A 21,028-nucleotide genomic window follows, 5' to 3' on the forward strand; every position below is an offset into this window, starting at 1 on the left:
TGAATTAGAATTTTACCTAGTTATTCCCTTAATATATTGAATTTAACCCTAACAATATCATGATCACATAAATTAATATTTATTTTTCATATTCTTGAATTTAGCATATAAATATCAATATATTAAAGGATATTGACTCTCATAACAAAAAATTATCGCATCTTACACATCAAATAATAATTCAATACATGATATTAACCTTAAGAAATCATTAGTTTTGTTAAACTTCATAACATAGAAAGGGTTCAGCTGCTTCAAATGAAAGCTTCTGTGTTGAAAGAACAATATGATAGCATGACTGCATTGAATGTTATTTTCTTGGGACTTAGTCACATTGCTGATTTATTTATATTACGTTAGAAATTGCTGATTTATATTCCCTTTGGATGAGGCGCTCATATTATGAATTGATCGTTTATGCGTATGGCAGGAATGTGAGCAATCTTTGAGAAGTGGTTCCCTTTCTCATTTCCATACCTTTCTTCCAGTAATCGACACCTCACCATCCATAGTAATTCAAGGGACGATGGCAGTTGATCCTCTGGCAATGACTCAAGCTTTCCACATTCGTAGAAGCCAAGCTCTGTAAGAGAAGTGAGATGTTGAAGCCCTTTCCCTTCCAACCACTTTAAACTATCAGAATTGTATAGCCTCAGAAACTCGAGAGAAGTGGGCAGTGATGGCTCCCTCAGCAAGGTGTTGACCACATCTTCATCCCCCAAACCACGAAGATAAAGAGTTGAAAGAGAAGTGAGGCGTTGGAATTGGCAAACTAACTCTTCTTTAGACATACATGATAGTATTCCAGCATCAACAGTAAGTGTTTGTAAGCTGGAAGGCAACCAGCTTGGAAGGCAACCAGCTGGAAGTTCACAAAGGTACAAGCATTGAAGAGCAAGAAGATCCATCTCTTCTGGAAGTGACCTAAGTTTCTTACAATCACGGACAGTAAAACGATTTAATAAATTAGGAGAGGCCCTTCCACCTTTATTACTAATTGCTTCCAAGTTGGGACAATTTTTCACACTGAGGCATCGAAGTGCTGGGAAGCAATCTATCGGAAAGAACACGAGCGAATCACAACTCCTCCAGATATCCAGGTACACAAGTGATGTGTATTTGTGCCATCTTTCATCACACACAAATTCTAACTTCTCACAGCCATCAATTCGAAGTAATTGCAATGACGTGGGCAAACCATCAGTTGGGAGGGAAATTAAAGACTTGATATTTGTAAGAGTCAAGAGTTGAAGGCAGTTGGCATTCAGTATCATTCTTGGCAAACACTGCAAGCTGTCACATTTTTCAATTGATAGTTGACGACAAGACAAGTTGTCAAGCAAAGACAACAACCCCTCTCCCCCCTCTTTAACACTCATTTCTTCAATTGATTCATTCCACTGCAGATCGCATGATTTTGCCTCCAGTTGGTTGCACTCTTTGATAAGAACCTCTTTCAACGAAGGTAGATGGTTGGGCAAGTTTCCTCTCAACATGGGGCACTTGAATAAACACAAACGCTTCAGACAAGAAAAAGGAAAATTGCTACGTTCACCTTCAAATGGTAGCCACTCCTCCCACTCTAACATCTCTACAAACTCGAGACTTTCCAACAATGGAAATGGCTGAAAGGATTGGGCACTTGCATTGCTGCCATAGAACTCCTTACCAACTGTCTTCACCATTTTCATCCTTACAATGACAAGCTCTTTAAGAGAAGGTAATTGTCCAAATGGTGGAAGTGACAGGCAATAATTGCAGTCATTGATACGCATGACCCTAACATTGCAATAGGAAGAATCACCCAGCCATTTTGGGAAACTCGTGCCGTTGTAGTATCTGATGCTTAGTTTCTTCAACATGGTAGATGGTTGCAGGTTGTCAAGTACATCTTTCTCAGTTTGTGAACCTTGTGGGTCGCTTCCCCACCCCAGCACAAGCTCCTCAATCTGCTCTTTGTTCTTTAAGTTGGCTTGGAATGCATCGCTAGGATCAACAACTTTTTGTAGCTTGAAAATGGAAAGCTTACCCTGCAGATAAGGAAATTTTCTTAATTCCCTTATGCTTAATCCATCTTTTTTGCCTACAATGAAGGAAGTCAATGTACGGAGATCTTGCAGTCTACATATCTGTGTTGGCATCTCCATCAAATTTGTGTCACTGATATCAAGGTGGCGTAAATTGACCAAATTTCCTATCTGCTCTGGTAGCTCAGTAAGACATGCACAGTTCGATAATTTCAAGGTCTGCAAATTGTAAAGCTTGAAAGTCGCATCAGGCAACTTTTTGATGGAAGTATAGGAAAGGTCAAGATACCGCAGAAGCACCAAGATGCCTATTGAATCAGGTAGCTCAACGATATTATTATATTTTGACAATGATAGCACTCTTAGGCATTTTAGTTTTGGCAACAAATCTTGTGGCACTTTTCTGGTTATGTTACAGTACCATCTATCCAATGGTAGAAATGTCCGCAAACACTTGAGCTCATAGAAGCCGTCAAATTTTTTTGAGACATCATAACGTTTTCTAGAAAAAGATAGATGGCGTACATTGTTTGGAATTTCACTGCATTCCAGGTAGTGAGATCTTTTTCCTGATACAAGTGTAGCTAAATCATAGATGAGATCATGCATTCGGAACTTGTCCTCTGCAACAGCTTCGACATCATTGTGTGCCCACAACTTGCTGTTTAGAACTCTTTTCCATTCCTTTTCATCAACATCTGATCGCAAAAGACCTCCCAATGTTTTAGCAGCTAATGGTAGACCATCACATTTTCTTGCAATTTGCCGACCAATTTTTTCTAGACTTGGATATTTGTCATGACCTTCGTTTCCAAATGCATGATTTGCGAGTATCCTCCAACAATTTTCCTCTGACAGAGATTTCAGCTCATAAGTGGGAAATGTATGGGTAAACTTTGCAACTTCTCGTTGTCGGGTTGTCACAATGATCCTACTTCCCTTTTTCCCACTAGTAAAAGGAATTATCAATTGATTCCATTCATTATACTCTTCGTTCCAAAGGTCATCAAGCACAAGCAAAATTTTTTTATCTTTCAAGCTATTTTTTAATTCAACCCGAAGAACATCTGGATTGGTGCTGTTACAATCTTTGGATGAGACAGACTCAACAATTTGTTTTGTTATCTTGAAAACATCATAAACGTCCGATACCCACACCCAAGCTTTCAAATCAAAATGTTTCTGCACTTCACTATCATTATAAAGGCATTGAGCAAGGGTTGTTTTGCCCAGACCTCCCATGCCTAGGATTGAGATCACTTCTATATTATTAGACTTGGCATCAACATCAGATAGAAGCATCTTCAGTAACTTGTCTTTGTCAGCCTCTCTAGCGACCACAACAGGTTCAACCAACGAATCCGTACTTTTGCTATAAGAGACTCTCCTATAAACACTTTGCAAACAAAGAATATCTTTCTGTTTCACAAAATGTTCTAGCCTTCCAGATATTGCTTCAAGTTTGGAATTCAGTGTTTTAAAGGGAGAAGAAAATAATGATCTCACCTGGGTAAAGCTTTTAGTTTCTCCCTCCACCTTGTATCTCAAAGATTCAGTGTTGATTTCATCCAACACATCTTCTGCATCCAAGACAGCATCTTTCAAGTCATCAAGCCATGTCTTCACAGCAACATCAGTGATCTGCTTCTCCTCAGCATCATTGAGCACAGCATTAAGTGCCCCAAGCTTTATCTTCAACTCATCCAACATAGAAACATTGAGCCTCCTGCCGGTAAAGAAATCTCGAAACTCCGTAGAAGTTATTCTATCTAACAAGATCTCCACAGAAGCAGAGATTAGTGCCTCTCCTACCAGAGCTAAGGCCATTTCTTCTCTTGTTTTGCAAACTGTATCACAACTCTAAATCTCTTACTAACTGCTGAACGAGATACACATACGTGGTGGTGAAAATTTGAGGTATTACAGTGCTGAAGTCTAGTCAACAATGTTTTGGTTTCACATATAATATTTTAAGCATTTGAACATCTTTGTTTTTTTCATAAAAGTTGACTGACCAACTATGGTAACCGTTGTATTTGTAGTCTAAGTGCATGTGTATTTTTTTATTTGCTTAACAACTATATTTCTAACAAAACTTTCTAAATATTTTCATTTTAAAATTTTTATAATGTAAGCTAATTCAAACAGTAGTTAAGTCTTGATTTTAGTATTACGGTTTAGTTAATACACGACCCATCACGTAGGTAATATATGTTATGCTTTTGCCTAATAAAAGTTTTTTGTTTGTTCTAATTCCAAAAATAATGCCTCCTTCCTTCTGTGTTTCTTTACTCTATCATTTAAATATAACATTAAATATTTTTAGATGCCTCAATAATGCTACTATTTTTATTTGCTTTTGGTTGTACGAACTAATTAAGCAAAATACAGAAGTTGAAGACTCAATTTAAGAAAGGGATTCTTTTGCTATAATCAATAGCAAACATTGTTATTTTGTTAAAAGTGACCACCTAACCACCCACTTTGCATTTCAACCTCTACCATATGGATTCCAGTGAGTATAGAGCATAACAGTAGTTGGAAAAATACATCGTACTAAAATGTTAATGCTATTTACTGGGTTATATCACGAGAATTGGTGGCATTCGGCAATATCAAAATTCAACTAATATAGGCAAAAATCAGAAAAAAAAAAAAAGGTTCTGACACGCTGTTTAAATTTACATAAATAAAAGTTAATTATACAGTTTATATAGATTTATTAATTTTAAATTGAACAAATATCACAGTCAGGATAAAGTTAAGTCATTAGAGGCTTCAGTTTAGTAATCTATTCAGGTGTTCCACGATCCATATCATATTCTCAATTTTTAGAAGTCTTCTTAAATAACGAAACTACTTAGATAAACCTTAGATAATCTCATGGTCAATTGATACATAATGAGTAAATAGAGATATGATGTCAATAAGAGTGATTATTGAAAAACAAACATTCATAATTGATATGTCCATATTTTGACTTGCTTCTATAGCTATATATTTATGTTTGACATTTATTTTATTTAAATTTTGTATTTATTTATATATTAATTTTACAATTTAGTATAAGAAGACTATAATTGGGTTTAAGACCCATTTTAGGCTCAAATTAATTACAAAATAGAGCTTTGCAGCAGTCAATAAGCTTAGATCTTAGAAGCAAGAACGAAATGCTTCAAGACAATATATGGCTGTACTTATGACCTTGCACGACGTGCTCATTTGTGACAAACAATTATGAAGAACTTTTATGATTTTCAAACCCTACTAAAAAGATACCTCAAACATCCAATTTGACACATTGTCCTTGATTTGATATACACCTCTCATCTCTCTACGATCCTTTGGCACACTTTTAGCTAAACTTGGAGCTTAAAGCAGCCATACTTAAAGACTAGGAACTCATCTCATTTCTATTTTTCTATTTCTTTTGATTATGAATTTGTTTATGATTGTTTTAATTCTTTTCTTTGGCATGAATAACTAAGTCCTTAGTTAGGGCTACTAGAATTCTTATTTATGAATTTATGGGATTTTGAAGTTTGAATATAAGTTTGATTTCTATTTGTGATTAATATTTATCCTATTGTAGATAATTGTATAACCTTTATTAATTATATCGTCAGGCGACTGTACTTAGATTTGTTAATAGATCTATAGGATAAAACAAGACAAAAGATTAGGTAGACCAAACCAATATTTCTCTCCGAATCATTATTAAATTAACAAGTTCATAGGTACTTTATGCTTTCAGAATTAATATCTTATATGACCATTGTGTATGTTAATTTAAAGAAAAGAATGTTAATATTTCATGACCACTGGATATTGACATTAATTGCATGAATGATTAGTAATTACAATGAAATCAGATTTAAAATTAAACATGATTCATTCTATACTATAGGGCGGGGCTGCAGACCAACAATCCAGCAAAAGGGCTTAAAAGCTCCTTTATCAAACCTTCCCCTTTTCATAAAAATAAGGTAAGCATCAAAGCCCAGCAAACCCAACCTATACAAAGAGCTCTTTTCAGCCCCTACTCCTAACAAGTGAAAGTTGCTGGCACCCACCATACCTTGCTTGCTTCGGGGCCGATCTCTTGTATCGAAGCAAACAAACATATATCTTTTTTATTGAGTTTGTTCCACCACAAATCGATTTCGCCGCATGGATTGGATAAAGTCCCCTGATCTCGACATCCAAGCACGAATCCCTTTTTATGAGAAATAACATAAATGATTGTCTGAGGAAATTCATATACCCTAAATTCATTTTTTATAAGTTCAATTAATACATTGTTACTTACTTTTATTCATTATTAATTTTATAATTGAATTTTTATTTTTATTTAATTTTGCATCTTTTAAACTCAAACAATTAGATTATAAAATTCTTAATAATTTTAGAAACTTCATTTAAAAACTCTATATTACTTTTTTACATGTATATTTGCCCACCCAACAAAGAAACATTGAACCTCTTGCTGGCAAAGAAATCTCGAAACTCTGTAGAAGTTATTCTATCTAACAAGATCTCCACAGAAGCAGATATTAGTGCCTCTCCTACCAAAGCCATGGCCAATTCTAAATCTTTTACTAACTGTTGAATGAGATACACATATGTGGTGGTGAAAATTTAAGGTATGATAGTGCTGAATTCTAGTAAAAAAAATTTTGGTTTCATATATACTTTGTACTTTCTTGAATTAATATTTTGTATGATTATTGTAAGTGTTAATATTGCATGACCATTAGTACTAACAGTAATTATATGAATGATTAATAATTATAGAAAAATCAAATTTAAAGTTAAATAAAAAAATAAAATAAAAGATTGAATGAAAAAATTTATATGACTTAAGTTCCTCTTTTATAAGTTTAAATAAGACGTGTATTATGCTACTCACTTTTATAATAATTGATTTTATAATTAAATTTATATTTTTTATTTAATTTTGTATCTTTTGAACTCAAGCAATTAAATTATGAAATTTTTAATAATTATAAGCAATATTTATGAGACGATAATTTCATGAGCTTAATTTAAGAAACCTATGTTACATTTACCCACCAAACAATAATGAAAATGTTAGAAATCACAATTGTGAAAACAAAAGTGAGTTTGTGTTGTTCGTTAATTTTTTTTCTCAGCGGTTTGCTAATGATTTTTCTGGATAATTTTATTTTTTAACTTTTAAAAATGCAAATGTTATCTAATTCTTGAAATTCTAGGATTATGGTGCTAAGAAATTTTGGTTCTCTGCTTTCACAAGAATGCGTTGTACCTAGTTTATTCAACTTAGATTGTGATGTATCATACTTACAACTTGTAATTAAAATTTTCCTCCAGTGATCGTAAGATCTTATCTTCCATTAAAATTTGCCTTTTCTGTTTTGAATTAAGAGAATAAATAGTTTATGTCATGAGGTTTTTTTTTTTCTTTTTTAACTCTATAATTAATATATATAAATATAAATATATAAGATTTTTTTTTCACCTATATAAATTTAGAAATTTTTACATTTGATCTAACTCTTTCATTTAACTTATAACAAAGTTATATTTAAAAGTTGTTAGGAAAGAAAGAAAAAAAAGGATGGATTTTTTCCTTTCTTATAAGAGAACCCGGCTGAGAGAAAGGGAATTTTTTTTTTGCAATAATCAATGACAAACACTATTATATTATTTCATTAAAAGTGACCTCCGAACCACCCACTTTGCATTTCAACTTTTTTTAATGTATACGTCTTCCGTGTGATTTCGAGCAAGTATGAGTATGAGCATAATAATAGTAGTTGGAAAAATGCATTGTACTAAAATAGTAATTTATTGGGTTATGTCACGAGAATTGGTGGCACATGGCAAATACTAGTTTCTGTAAGATGTTTCTCTAATGATGTGATTATTTTCACATTTCACAACTACTATCTTCGCATTGCATATACAAAACAAGCTTAACCTCAACCATGAAGTTAAGATTAATCAAACCCATAATTCTAGCACGAGAAACTTTCATTATCACAAATAAGTTTAATCACATTGTTAGATTGATAAATGCGCTACATGCAAATTTTAATTAAAAAAGGAATTTAGTTAAATGTAAAGGCAAAAAAAATCTAATTTGCTTATGCAACCAAAAATTTCATCATGAACTGTTAGAACATGATACAAATTTTTAAAATAGTTTAGAAAAATATTAGAAATAATTTAAGAAAATCTATTTATATTTAGTTATAAGATAGTTTAAGAATATTATAAATTAAAAGAATTTGAAAATTAAGAGAAAACAAAATTTCCATTGATGAGAAAATATAAATCCATATCTAAACTAGATCCAGAGATCTGAATTTATATTTAAAAAAAATAAGAGCACGGGAAGAACGATTGTAGAAAATACAACAACTAAAACAAACACTAACTAAAGATCCTATATGGTAGGAGCTGTAGGATGAATAGAAATATTGCTGCAAATAGATTGGGTTTCATGATAGTTAGGCCCAGAAGTAAAAATATTGCTGCAAGTAGTTTGGGCTTCATGATGGTCAGGCCCAGAAGTAGATACTTCATTATCCCCCCGCAAGTTAGAGGGTGCGAAGATGTCGAGAACACCTAGCTTAGATAAAAAGGAATGAAACATAGTTGCAAAGAGAGGCTTGGGAAAAATTCTGCAATTTGATTATGAGTAGAAACAAGAAGTAAACGGAACAGACGAGCAAGTAGCTTCTCACGAACCAAATGGCAATCAATCTCAAGATGCTTGGTGCGCTCATGGAAAACAGGATTTTGAGTGATGTAGATGGCACTCTGGTTATCATAAAACAAAACAAGAGGCTTGTGATATTGAATATGAAGATCCCGAAAAAGATAGTCAAGCCATTGAAGCTCACAAACAGTAAAGCTAAGAGCACGATATTCAGCTTCTGTAGAAGAACGAGCAACTATTGTTTGCTTCTTGGAATGCCAACTTACAAGGGAATTACCAAGAAAGAAATAATAGTTATTAATAGATCGTCGAGTATCAAGACAACGACCCCAATCTGCATCTGAAAAACCAACTAGCTAAGTAAAGGATTTTCTGGGAAAGAAAAGACCCAAACTTGGTGCCTGTTTAAGATAACGAGCAATACGAAGGGCAGCTCGATAGTGTGTCATAGTAGGGGTTGCCATAAACTGGCTGACTTGCTGAGTGGCAAAAGTAATATCAAGGCGTGCGAAATTGAGGTACAAAAGGTGACCAACTAGTCTTCGATAGGAAGAAACATCAAGAAATAACTCTACCTTATCTTGATAGAGTTTAAGAGCTGGATCCAGAGGAGTAGTAGCAGGTTTGCAATTAGTTAAAGCAGTATCTTTAAGTAAATCAAGATAGTACTTTTTTTGGGACACTAAAATAGCAGAAATAGTGTGGGCAACTTCCAAACCAAGAAAATACTTCAAAATTCCTAAGTCCTTGATGCCAAAAGTAGTATGTAAATGAGAGTTAATAGAACATAAGTCAGTGGTAAAAGTATCAAACAAGAGGATTTCATCAACATACACAAGGATATCCAAGAAAGAAGAAGAAATATATTTGAGAAAAAAGGAATGATCATATGAAGCTTGAATAAAACTGTGATAACGTAAGAACTGAGACAACTTTTGATACCACTGTCGGCTAGCCTATTTGAGGCCATACAAAGATTTCTCCAATTTGCAAACCTAATTAGGAGAAGTAATTCTGAGAAGCAGCCAATGCCAAAACAACTCTGATAGTAGTGACTTTAGCAACAGGAAAGAAAGTATCGAGGAAATCTAAGCTTTCAATTTGATTTTAGCTACTAAACTTGCCTTGTACCTTTCTATAATGCCTTCTAATTTTCTCTTGATCTTGTAAACCCATTTGCAGCCAATGGGTTTGACATCAGTAGGAAGAGTAACAAGAGACCAAGTTCCATTCCCTTCCAAAGCTGCCAATTTAAGTGCCATAGCCTGTTTCCAACAATCAAATTTGTTGGCCTCTGTATAAGTTCTAGGTTCCTACTCTAGACCAATAGAGATACTAAAAGCAGCAGGTGAGGAAGAAAGAGAAGAATAAGAAAGAAAAGAGCTAAAAGGATAGGGAGTACTTGAAGAAGTTCCTGAAGAAGATTGTGTCTAAGAGCTCGTGGTGATTATATTTTAAACATATTGATCAAGTTAGAGGGTCAAGAGGAAACACGAGTGAATTTTTGAAGAGTGACCTCTGAAACTACAGGAGGAGATGTAGAATCAGTAGGAGCGGGAGGTGAAATTTCATGTGGAAGTTCAGACACAATAACTGGAACAGGTGAATTGTAAACATCAGAAGAGGTAAAATAAACGAATCATTGGTTGGTATGGGTTGAGTGGGTAAGAGAGAAGAAGAAAGATCTATAAGATCAGTAAAGGTAGGTAAAGAAGTGTTAGATAAATGGGGAACATCTGAAGTAGGAATGGTAATACAGATTAGATGCAAATTAGATTGAAGGTAATGATAAGGAAAAATATTTTTAAAAAAATGAACATTCCTACTAACCTGAAGAGCTTTGCTTTGAAGATCATAAAGCAAATACTCCTTGGTTTCTTACTTAATGACAGATATCACAAACATGAAATTGATTTTTATTACTAATATATGGATATATGGAAGACAAAAGTTTCATCCTAGAGGAGAACACGTGTCCAAGTCTAAAATGCTACAAGGTAGAAGGAGGAAAATAAACTGGTAAAGTACATTTCAGACTAGAACAATCAGAAACAGTATTATTGATAGAAGGTTGAGAATGTATGATTGATGGACTACTGTGAATAGTATATAATCCACACACAAGATCAACAGAACCAATCTTCTTCAACCTTTTCAGATCCTGCATAATACAAATATCTGAAAGTAAGATAATGGCACAATATTGATGTTTGGCTAATTTAGGAGCAGAAATAAGGTTGACAGAAAATTCAAGTAAGAATAAAACATCTAAAAGTGTGAGATATGAAGTAATAGGAACATTTCCTGAATGAGTAGCAATAGCATAACTACCATTAGGAAGTTTGACAGAAATAGGAAAAGATAAAGAACGAAAAATAAAAAATAAAGATTTGTCAAAATAGATATGATCTATTGCCCCAGAATCTATGATCCAAGTGCTAGCATTGTTGCTCTGGAAAGTACAAACAAATGTATTACCTGAATTGTGAATGGGATCAATATCTCTAGTGGTTAGAGCAGCAACTTGTGATTGAGGAACATTACCAGTCAAATTTGCTTGTTGTAACAAAGAAATAACAACTTTGTATTCTTCAGCTGACAAAGAGAATGAAGCTTCTGAACCTGCCTTAACAGAAGTCTGATCATCATCATTAACAGCAGAAGATTCTCCAACAATATTGTTCAAAGAACGAAAATATTTTCTCAGAAGATCAGAAGATGGACCATGTAATTTGTAACAAAAATCCTTGGTATGACTAGGACGCTTGCAATGATCACAATAACGATAATTTTTCTCTTTGGAATTACCATAATTTTTGTTCCTAGAATCTGAAGCATTCACAAAAGCGTGAGAATCATCCATAATATTCGGAGAAATTCGCCTTTCTTGTTGTAAAACTAGAGAAAAAACACGATCCAAAGTAGGAAATGGATCTATCATAAGTATTTGAGTTTTGACAACATCGAGTTCATCATTTAAACCAGCAAGAAATTTCATGACATAATCTTCACTACGATAAAGTTTTTCACAAGTACTTGTTACACAAACACAACGTACCGAACAAGAAAAATTAGGAAAAGGATGAAAGCTATTAACCTCTTCCCAAAGAGTACTCAACTGAGTGAAGTAATCAGTAACAGTATAAGTACCTTGTTTGAAATTCAAAATTTCTTGTTGTAATTTGATAAAACTTTTTGACAAGTGCACCAAATCGCTGAAGTTACAAAGATTATCGTCCACTGGGATAAGTGTTAAGTATCAAACCACAAGAATATTACTAGTTGGGTCACCAAAACAGAGTATATATAGTAACACGAAATTTAACACAGCAGAATTTTAAAACTGAAAGTAAAGGTGCTGGAATTATAATTAATAAATGGAGAAAAGTAAAATTTAATACAGAAAATAAGTAAAAAAATTGCAGAATGTAAATAACTCAAGTAAAGAAAATAGGTTTTTGCAAAGATTAATAAATGGGTTGAGTTTAGAATCTCTTATCCCTTTCCCCTTACTTAAAATATACTTGTAACTCAAAATATAGTCAATCTAATGGTTAGGTTGTCTCAATTATTCAACTCCAATCCCTTGGTAATTGGTTTTAAAACGACTTTTAATCTCCTAATCCCTTAGGTAAACAAAAAACGTTCAGCATTAAGGATAAAACCCATATGACCACATTATCATAAATTTCAATTCCTAAACAATTCATAATAAGCATTTTAACTCCAGTCCAAGAAAGTTCACAACTTTCCAGCAATGAACTCATTTTCATCAACCTCATTCACGTAGAAAAGCGAGGCATTAAGTTCAGAATTAAAAAGTTAGATTAAAACTTCCATCTTGAGTCACATACAATGCTTAGTTCATTGCAATGGGTAAAGGTATAAGTTCATCTTTACTCAACCCCAAAGAGATTTAGCTAGACATTATGAAAGGAAATGAATTAAAACTGAGATATATTGCAGAAATGAAATTCATAGTTATAGAAAAGCTTACAGCAAAAGGATAGAATGAAAGTGTTACTGTTCTATTACAAAAATCAGAGAAAATGGAAAGGAAATTCAAGTTCCCATGAGAATCCTTCTACCAAGATGTCAAGAAAATACCCTAGTTACCCTATTCTACGTAAAACTGTATGAAAACTTAGAAAACCGTGCTCCAGAATGTTCTAAAAAAAGAAAGATAAAAGATGCCGCCTTTTCAAAATTTTTTTGCTTTTATATGCATCAGTCAGCATCGTGTCCCCACAAAGTGTATCCTGCAACACTTAACTTTCGTCCTTTAGCCCAATTGCCACTTTTTGTCTAAATTCCTTCAAAATTTCAATTACCAACATCAGAATATGAATGATCTATACAAATTTTCTAGTACTTGTAACATACCATTGAATTTTCCAATTAATTGAATTAACTTATGATTTAAATCCAATGAAATATGCCAAAAATCTCTAATTTTCTAGATGAGTTATAGACTCATCATAATTCAAAGATTCAAACACGATCAACTTGTGAAAACCTATCTTTCAAGATTTTCCAAGCCCGAAAAGCTAAATTCACATAACCAATGCTTTGAGCAATCAGTGGTTTAACAGAATTTAAGATCCATGAAAGAACAAGGTTATTACATCGTTCCCATGCCTCGAGATGGATCAAAATCATCACTAGGCTTAGGAAGATTTTCATTAACAAACTTGAACTTATTCTTAGAGATGAGAGCACGTGTTATCAAATGCGCCCAAGCATGATAATTTTTGCTCAAAAGAAGAAGAGAAACTAAAGCTTGACATGGATTCTCTCTAGGATGCACATAGTAAACACTCAATTGATCTGCAGCAGGATTAATCGGAGGACGAACTTGAGGGGCTAGTCGTGGAAGCATGACAAAAAACGAAGAACAGCAGAAGTAGATGCTTAAGGATCTAACCAAAAAACAACTGATACCATAAAAGTATTTGAAAATTAAGAGAAAACAAAATTTCTATTGATGAGAAAATATAAATCCATATCTAAACTAGATCTAGAGATCTGATTTTATATTGAAAGAAAAAAATAAGAGCGTGGGAAGAACAACTGTAGAAAATACATCAACCAAAACAAACACTAACTAAAGATCCCATATGGTAGGAGTCATAGGATGAATAGAAATATTGTTGCAAGTAGTTTGGACTTCATGATAGTCAGGCCCAGAAGTAGAAATATTGTTGCAAGTAGTTTGAGCTTTATGATAGTCAGACCCAAAAGTAGAAATATAACACCTTAAATTTAATTTCAAATAAATAATAATTTCGCAAATTCGTAATAATAAAAGTTTCATAAAGTATTTTGAAATAAGGGAAGGGTTACAAGTTAATATCAAATAACTGCTACAAAACTAATTCAATACAACATTTTCAAAATAAAACTTAAGTCCTATAGTAGTTCATCCGTCCCTTCACTGAATCCGGTGCTGATTGTCTTAATTACTTGTAAAAAGAATGTAAGGGTGAGTACTCTACACTATTTAAAATACAACAAGCATAGAGTCTCACCTTGCATATACTTCACACAATATAAATATAAACAGCATTTTCACACGTTTTATTTCAATTTATCATCGATGCACTCATGGCACCAAACATTTATATACATTCGCGCGCTCACACCACACTGCCACGCTCACGGTGACATTGTGATTACAAATTTTCACTATAAATGGTCGCAAGTTACCCCCACCTCACTGATACAACGTGGGCAGTCATGAGTCACTCAGCAAAGGTAGTGATCATAGGTTTAGTCAGGAAGAGAGTGTGTAGCCCGTAGTACACCCACTCTCACTGTCGGTGTCACCACCACTTTTTTTCTCCAAAGTATTCCTACTGTCCTCATCTTCCACACCCTAGTGTATCACTGAACCATTCACAGCACATTACACTAGCGTTAATCATGCCTTATTCATACACATTACAATACTCATTCATATTACACAGCACATAGCCCACATGTTATCCACCATACACGGCACATAGCCCTCATTTATTCACAATAACATTAATTCACCAATCAATGGCATTCCATCACACACAATCACCCCCATGAGGTCTAACTATTCCAACACACATCACATTGCACATCAAATTTCATCAAACACACAATCCTTATCCCCTATCTCAGCCATATTACAATAATCAACAAAATACACAAGAATCACAACACATTCAGATAGGGTAGAGTCTCCGTTATCTCGGATCGAAGATCCACACGCTAAATTCACCAAGAAGCGCTCCCCCACACGGATTCTGTCCTTCAAGTGTTCCCAACACGAATCCAACCTTCAATCATGCTCCCCGAACGGATTTGGAGGCAATTTAATCGGTGGGATAAAGTTTTAGATCGAGAGAATAGAAGAAATTTCAAAGGGAAGGTGAGAAATAATCTTTCTTGAACCCTAACCCCCTTTAAATCCTCTCTGGTAGCGACACTCTTGCTGCAGCGACTCCCTCCCTCGCTACAGGGAAAAACTCAGACAAAATTACACCCTGATTTCTGCAGAATGTCACTACAGGGAGAACCTCTCGCTACAGCTAGATTGCACCCAGAAATGCAACCTGAACTGTGGCTTTGCCGCTACAGCGATAAAGGCACAGTTTTATGCCTCACGCCTAGGAGCCTCTCGCTACGGCAAGAATGCCCTACAGCAACATCTACACTTAGCCTGTTTTCAGCCCAATCAATCCAATCCAATTATATATACGCATCCACATACATTATACCCACAACATCATCATTACGCACTTAATGCAGATTCCAACATCCTGTCACATTTACACTCACATCTAAATACATATACATATACATATACATATACATATATATATATATATATATATATATATATATACTAATCAATAAATATTATTACAAAATTTGAGGTGTTACAAGAAATATCGCTGCAAGTAGTTTGGGATTCATGATGGTCAGGCCTAGAAGTAGATACTTCATTATGAATATTATTAAATCATCCAAATATAATGGTGTAGGATGTCTATTAATAGACATGATATGACATTGTAAATGTATAAACCAAGCAAGTTATTAATTCTTTTTTCCTTGAATGTCTTACCTAAACTTCTTCAATTATCAATTTTTTAACTATTCAACTAATATATTTCAACAATTTTACTCATCACTTACACCAAAAATCATTAATGGCATTGGAGCTACGTTCAGTACTGAGCATAAAAATATAACCATATTATTCCCAACAAAAAGTAATAATAAACCATTTCTAAAATTGTTCTAACCCATGGCTAAAACTATTCAACCATCATCTCTCTTGGTCCCAATTTTCAATGGTAAAGATTATGATTTTTGGAGTACAAAAATGAAAACATATTTCACTTCCCAAAATTTGTAGGATATTGTAAAACAATAATTCAATACTTTAACAAACATCTCATTTTTACTACAACTCAAAGAAAAGAATTAAAAGAAAATAAGCAAAAAAAAATAAATTTGAAGACCTTATTTACTCTACAACAAGTTGTTACTGATACAATTTTTTTAAGAATAATGAGTGTTACAATAGTCAAAGAAGCATGGACTACGTTATAAGAAGAGTTTGAAGTAAGCGAAAAGGTACATGTAAAACTTCAAACTCTACGATAAAAGTTTGAATTATTAAAAATGAAAGAGTCTAAGAACGTAAAAGATTATTTTTTTAAAATAAAAAAATATTCAATCAAATGAGAGTTTGTGAGAAAATATTTCTTCATAAGAAAATTGTTAAAAAAAATACTAATCATTATTCCCCATAAATATGATCCAAATGATTAAAATGCATGATGAAGACTTAGTTGAAAATGTCTTTTAATCAAAGCTCAAATTCTAGGCTCAAAATAAAGGGAATGAAAAAAAATTAATGGAGAAACTTCTCAAAATAAAGAGAATTTTAGAAATTTCTCTAAAAACAATCAAAGATAAATATCATCTATGCAATAGTTATAAGAGGATAAATCATGCAGAAGAAGAATGTCAGTATCATGAAAAACTACAATGTCAACATTACAAGAAATTTGGACACGTGAAAAAGTATCATCGTAATAAAACAAGTATCAAATAGATTTTGTTGAAGAATATGATTGAAAACAACATTTTTTTCTATGCTACACAAGATCCTAGTAATGAAAAGAGTGAAATTTGGTACTTGGATAGCGGTTGTAGCAATCGTAGGCCAAATATGTAAGCACCTTCAAGAATATCGACCAATCCATCAAAGTGAAAGTTTGAATGAGGAACAATATTATCTTTGAATCACATGCAAAGACATCGTTATGGAAGAGACAAAAAAAATGTACAAAACTTATTACTAATGTCCTACTAGTTGCCAACCTCAAAAAATATCTTGACTATTTACCAAATCATGAAGAAAGGTTATTCTCATTATAACATCCTCATTTTTTTATTTAAAAATAAATAAATTTTTATGACAAAAAGGAAAAAATAGGAGAATTTTGTTCTATTTTATAGATTTAAGAATTGAATAAAAGAAAAATTCATATTTTTCTTATGCAAATTTTAAAACTTTCAAAAGAATAATTTCAAGACTTTAAAGTGATAAATAAAACATAAATTTTTGTCTAGCAAATATTGGTTCACAATGTATACGCATAATTTTAAGATATAATGAAACTTCAAAATTATTAATTGCAACAAAAATTTATCAAGGTAATTTAAAATTCTAAAACTAACATTTAAAGTATTTTATAGAACCTTGTCAATTTAAAATATAAATCTAATAAAATATTACACTTCTTCAAATTATTCTAAATCCTACAGAGCAATCTTCTTTCACAATGTCACTAGATTATGAACTTAGAACGGATCAACCATCTTTATCTATTCACTTTCATTACCTGAAAAATATTAGTAAGGAGTGAGTATCTCTCACTCCACTAAATCTCTTATTCAACAGAAGAAAATATAAACATAATATTGAAAATATTATCTAATATATATGTATTTGATCAACAATAACATTCAGAGCATATAAATCATTGTCATAATGAAGCACACACACCCAACAAATCAATCATCTTTACAATCATTTATGATATATAATTTCACAGTAATTTATGTATTATAGTATATCAATCAACATGTCATAATACATGTGTCCTAATCGTACCTGTCGATGTATTATAACACATATATAATAACAACATCAATCGATATGTTATAATGCATATATTATGATTGTACAATTTCTATACTACTTCATATTCATTACATTTTCACATTCATTGCCCTTAGGATCCTTTGAGTATTTCATAGCATAGATAGCTGCTGGTTAGCTGTAGCAACACGGATACACGTGTACTGATCTAACCCCTTTTAACAAAAGTATAATCATGAGTCTTGTCAGGAAATAAATGTGTGGCCTGTGAATACTTTTACTTTCAGCAAATCATTGTGCACCTATTTACAATTCGCATTCACCACCCTCATTTCCTCAAGATTTCTCAAATCTTCTCTGTACTCTATACCCCAAATATATCTTTGTAATTATCTATACTTATTCTCAACATTTTTTTGACTATTCTCATTCTTTTCCATATCCTTCTCATAGGTCAACTTGTCATAATGCATGAGTCTTGATCATATAACTTAATGTATTACAATACATGTATTATGAGTACACCTTTCGATGTATCATAATACCTGTATCATAATCACATCCATTAATCTATTCTAGCTCACGTATTATAATCATATTTCTCATAATTCCACTATCAAGTCATATCATTCTATTTCATACATAAAACTCTTTCTTCATATGAGAACATTCCCACATTTTTCATAAATAATATAAATCTATCAATTTTAGCATATCCAACTATCATACAATATCCATATTCATTATATCATCTGACACAGAAATACCATCAAATAATTTCATACCACAAACCAAAACAATGTGTCGAAGGTCGAACGCCTCTGAACTTAGCCTAATCGTACAATCCAATACACACACTTTCTCAGTAACAATAAAGTCATCTATCCTAAAGTCTGGCATCATCCAATATTTATAGTTTATCTATTATTTCAAAAATATCAAATGTGTAAATCTTAAATTACCTTTTAACAAGATTTACTGGTAAAAGAAATAGTTTTGTCTAGAGCTTTCATTACAAATTGTATTTAATTGATTTTGAAAATAAGCATGGGATTTTCATGTCAAACTCTCTATTTTTACACATTAGATTTTTAAGAAAACCTTAGTATTATAGGGTCCAAATAGAAAACTTAGTATTTTCAAACTAAAATATTAATGAGTTAGGGTTTGGGATCAAGTCCCCTTACTTGAAAATGAGTCTCTTAGATCGAGTTTTCCTAGAGATCCAAGAGAGAGACACAAAGTTCCAATAAAGGATATCGGCTTAAGGGTGAAGGTTCCTTGGGTCTGAATGGTTGAGTTTCCAAGCCTGAATTCAAAGGAAGATTAAGTTTTAGAGAAAGATTTCTGAGAAGAAAGGGTGAGAAATTAGAGAGAACAAATGAGAGGTCAAGACTTTTGGATTGTGATTCAATTTTCTAGGTTGGAGACCCTTAAATACTCCTTAACTCGTAATATTCTCGTTACAGCAAGCTCTTCTCTTACTGCAGCGAAAAAACCGAACAAAATTTTTCTTTACTGTCTGTCATTCTAGCTACAGTGAAGAGCTCGCTGCTGTAATGACAGAATTCTAACTACAGCGAGAGAGTATCAAAAAGCTTGATTCTAAACGTTCTTTCTCACTACAGTAAGATACCCTACATTAAAATTCCTATTTTCTTCTGTACAAGGATCACAAAATTGAAGGTGTTACATAACCCGTTAAATGTAAATTAAATGAAAAGTTCAAATCAAATGTAAGAAATTTTAGATTTATATTAGTATATCGTGCCCCTATTCTTAATAACTGTTGAAGAAATATTTTTCTAATACAAATCCAAATTCCCTTCATTTCAAAGGTAAATAAAAAAAAGGAAGTAGATAAAGATCTAAAAAAAAAAACTTTAAATATAGTCATTAAAAAAATCTTTTAATTAATTAGATTTTTAAAAATTTAACTTTAATCGTCCGCTGAATGATATGGTGTGATTTATGAAGCCAATTTTTCGTGAAGTAAAACTCATGAACCAAAAAAAGTTTTTTTGAGGGTTTTCCGTACAAATCTTTGCAAATAGAAAACATTTACTGAGGCCAAATAGCGCCTAACACACCAACTCTTTTCTAAGCTTTCCTGTCATTATATTCTATAAATCTTTGATATTCCTTCAGTAATGAGCCTTTGGTCGTCCAAGGTTTTTCAGTCAAACCAGATGGGCATCTCCTTTTCATAAGAATTTTCCTACATGGATGCGTCCATAGTGCAAGCAGCTGCAGCCTTGAGGAGTGTTTCTATGGTGCACTGTGATTTCCAGACAGAGCAACAACTCCAAGCACATATGAGGATGAAAATAGCTTAACTGCATCTCCATCAAGGTCCCAAGGATTGGTATCTAGACTTAACCTTTTCAAGTCATAGTTTGAGGAACAATTATTTTAATCCATTCAAGATGCCCACATACTCTATTTGAACCCAAATGGTTGGTTTTTCCAAAAGAGGTGAGAGTGGTCAATCACGAAAGAGATCCTTTACAGTGACACTATCACTGCGTTAAATCTCAACCATCAAATATATATTCTTATGATATAAGATTTTATTAAATAATATATTTTAATAAATTTGAACAGCTGGATTTAACACTGCACCCTTCTACAGTAAAGTTTCCACATGAGAGGATCCTAATCCGATCAATAATGAGCCTTTTGAGCCAAAGCAACCTCATCTACCTAGCTTGCTATGGAGAGAAAGAAAGATGAGTTTGAAAGAGTTAATTTTTGCACCAGGAAAAGGAAGAGAGTGCAAATAATGACGTTTCACTTCAGGAATATAAGCAATGGTAAAGCAAGTGCTAAGCATAAGTTAGCAGTATTGAAGAAGCCAGCATTCCTGAGGAGACTTTGAAACTCGGGGCACTGATGCTATCATCTCATTTATATAGAGATGAAAAAAACCAGTGATATGACCAAAATCACTTTGGCATTTTACGAGCCAAGGTTCTTTCTCTGCTTGGGCTATGAGGGAAGGAAGATGAAGTGATCGAGCCACCACTTCATGCTAGAATAAGCAGTTAGATTCATTTACATTATTGCTCTGTCCACTTTCTGATTGTAAGATTATTATACCAATGTATTTAGAAATTGATTCTCTCTGGTATGTACCTTTGTTTT

General features: G+C 32.9%; 2 protein-coding genes across 2 annotated transcripts; both read right to left on the reverse strand.

Moving 5' to 3' along the window:
* Positions 1–395: 395 nt before the first annotated feature.
* LOC113857418 (putative disease resistance RPP13-like protein 1) lies at positions 396–6,587 on the reverse strand. The gene is made up of 2 exons (XM_027489283.1): positions 6,508–6,587; positions 396–3,750 (listed from the first exon to the last, which is right to left on the reverse strand). The coding sequence occupies exon 2, from the start codon at positions 3,735–3,737 to the stop codon at positions 396–398; it is 3,342 nt and encodes a 1,113-aa protein (XP_027345084.1). The 5' UTR covers positions 3,738–3,750; positions 6,508–6,587.
* Positions 6,588–8,639: 2,052 nt separating this feature from the next.
* On the reverse strand, positions 8,640–13,612 carry LOC113857424. Its single transcript, XM_027489296.1, has 6 exons — positions 13,372–13,612; positions 10,762–11,973; positions 10,250–10,326; positions 9,858–9,998; positions 9,128–9,479; positions 8,640–9,067 (listed from the first exon to the last, which is right to left on the reverse strand). The coding sequence occupies exons 1-6, from the start codon at positions 13,610–13,612 to the stop codon at positions 8,640–8,642; spliced, it is 2,451 nt and encodes an 816-aa protein (XP_027345097.1).
* Positions 13,613–21,028: the final 7,416 nt, after the last annotated feature.

This window comes from Abrus precatorius, unplaced genomic scaffold (assembly GCF_003935025.1).
Source record: "Abrus precatorius isolate BTA unplaced genomic scaffold, Abrus_2018 Scaffold1, whole genome shotgun sequence".
NCBI lineage: Eukaryota > Viridiplantae > Streptophyta > Magnoliopsida > Fabales > Fabaceae > Abrus > Abrus precatorius.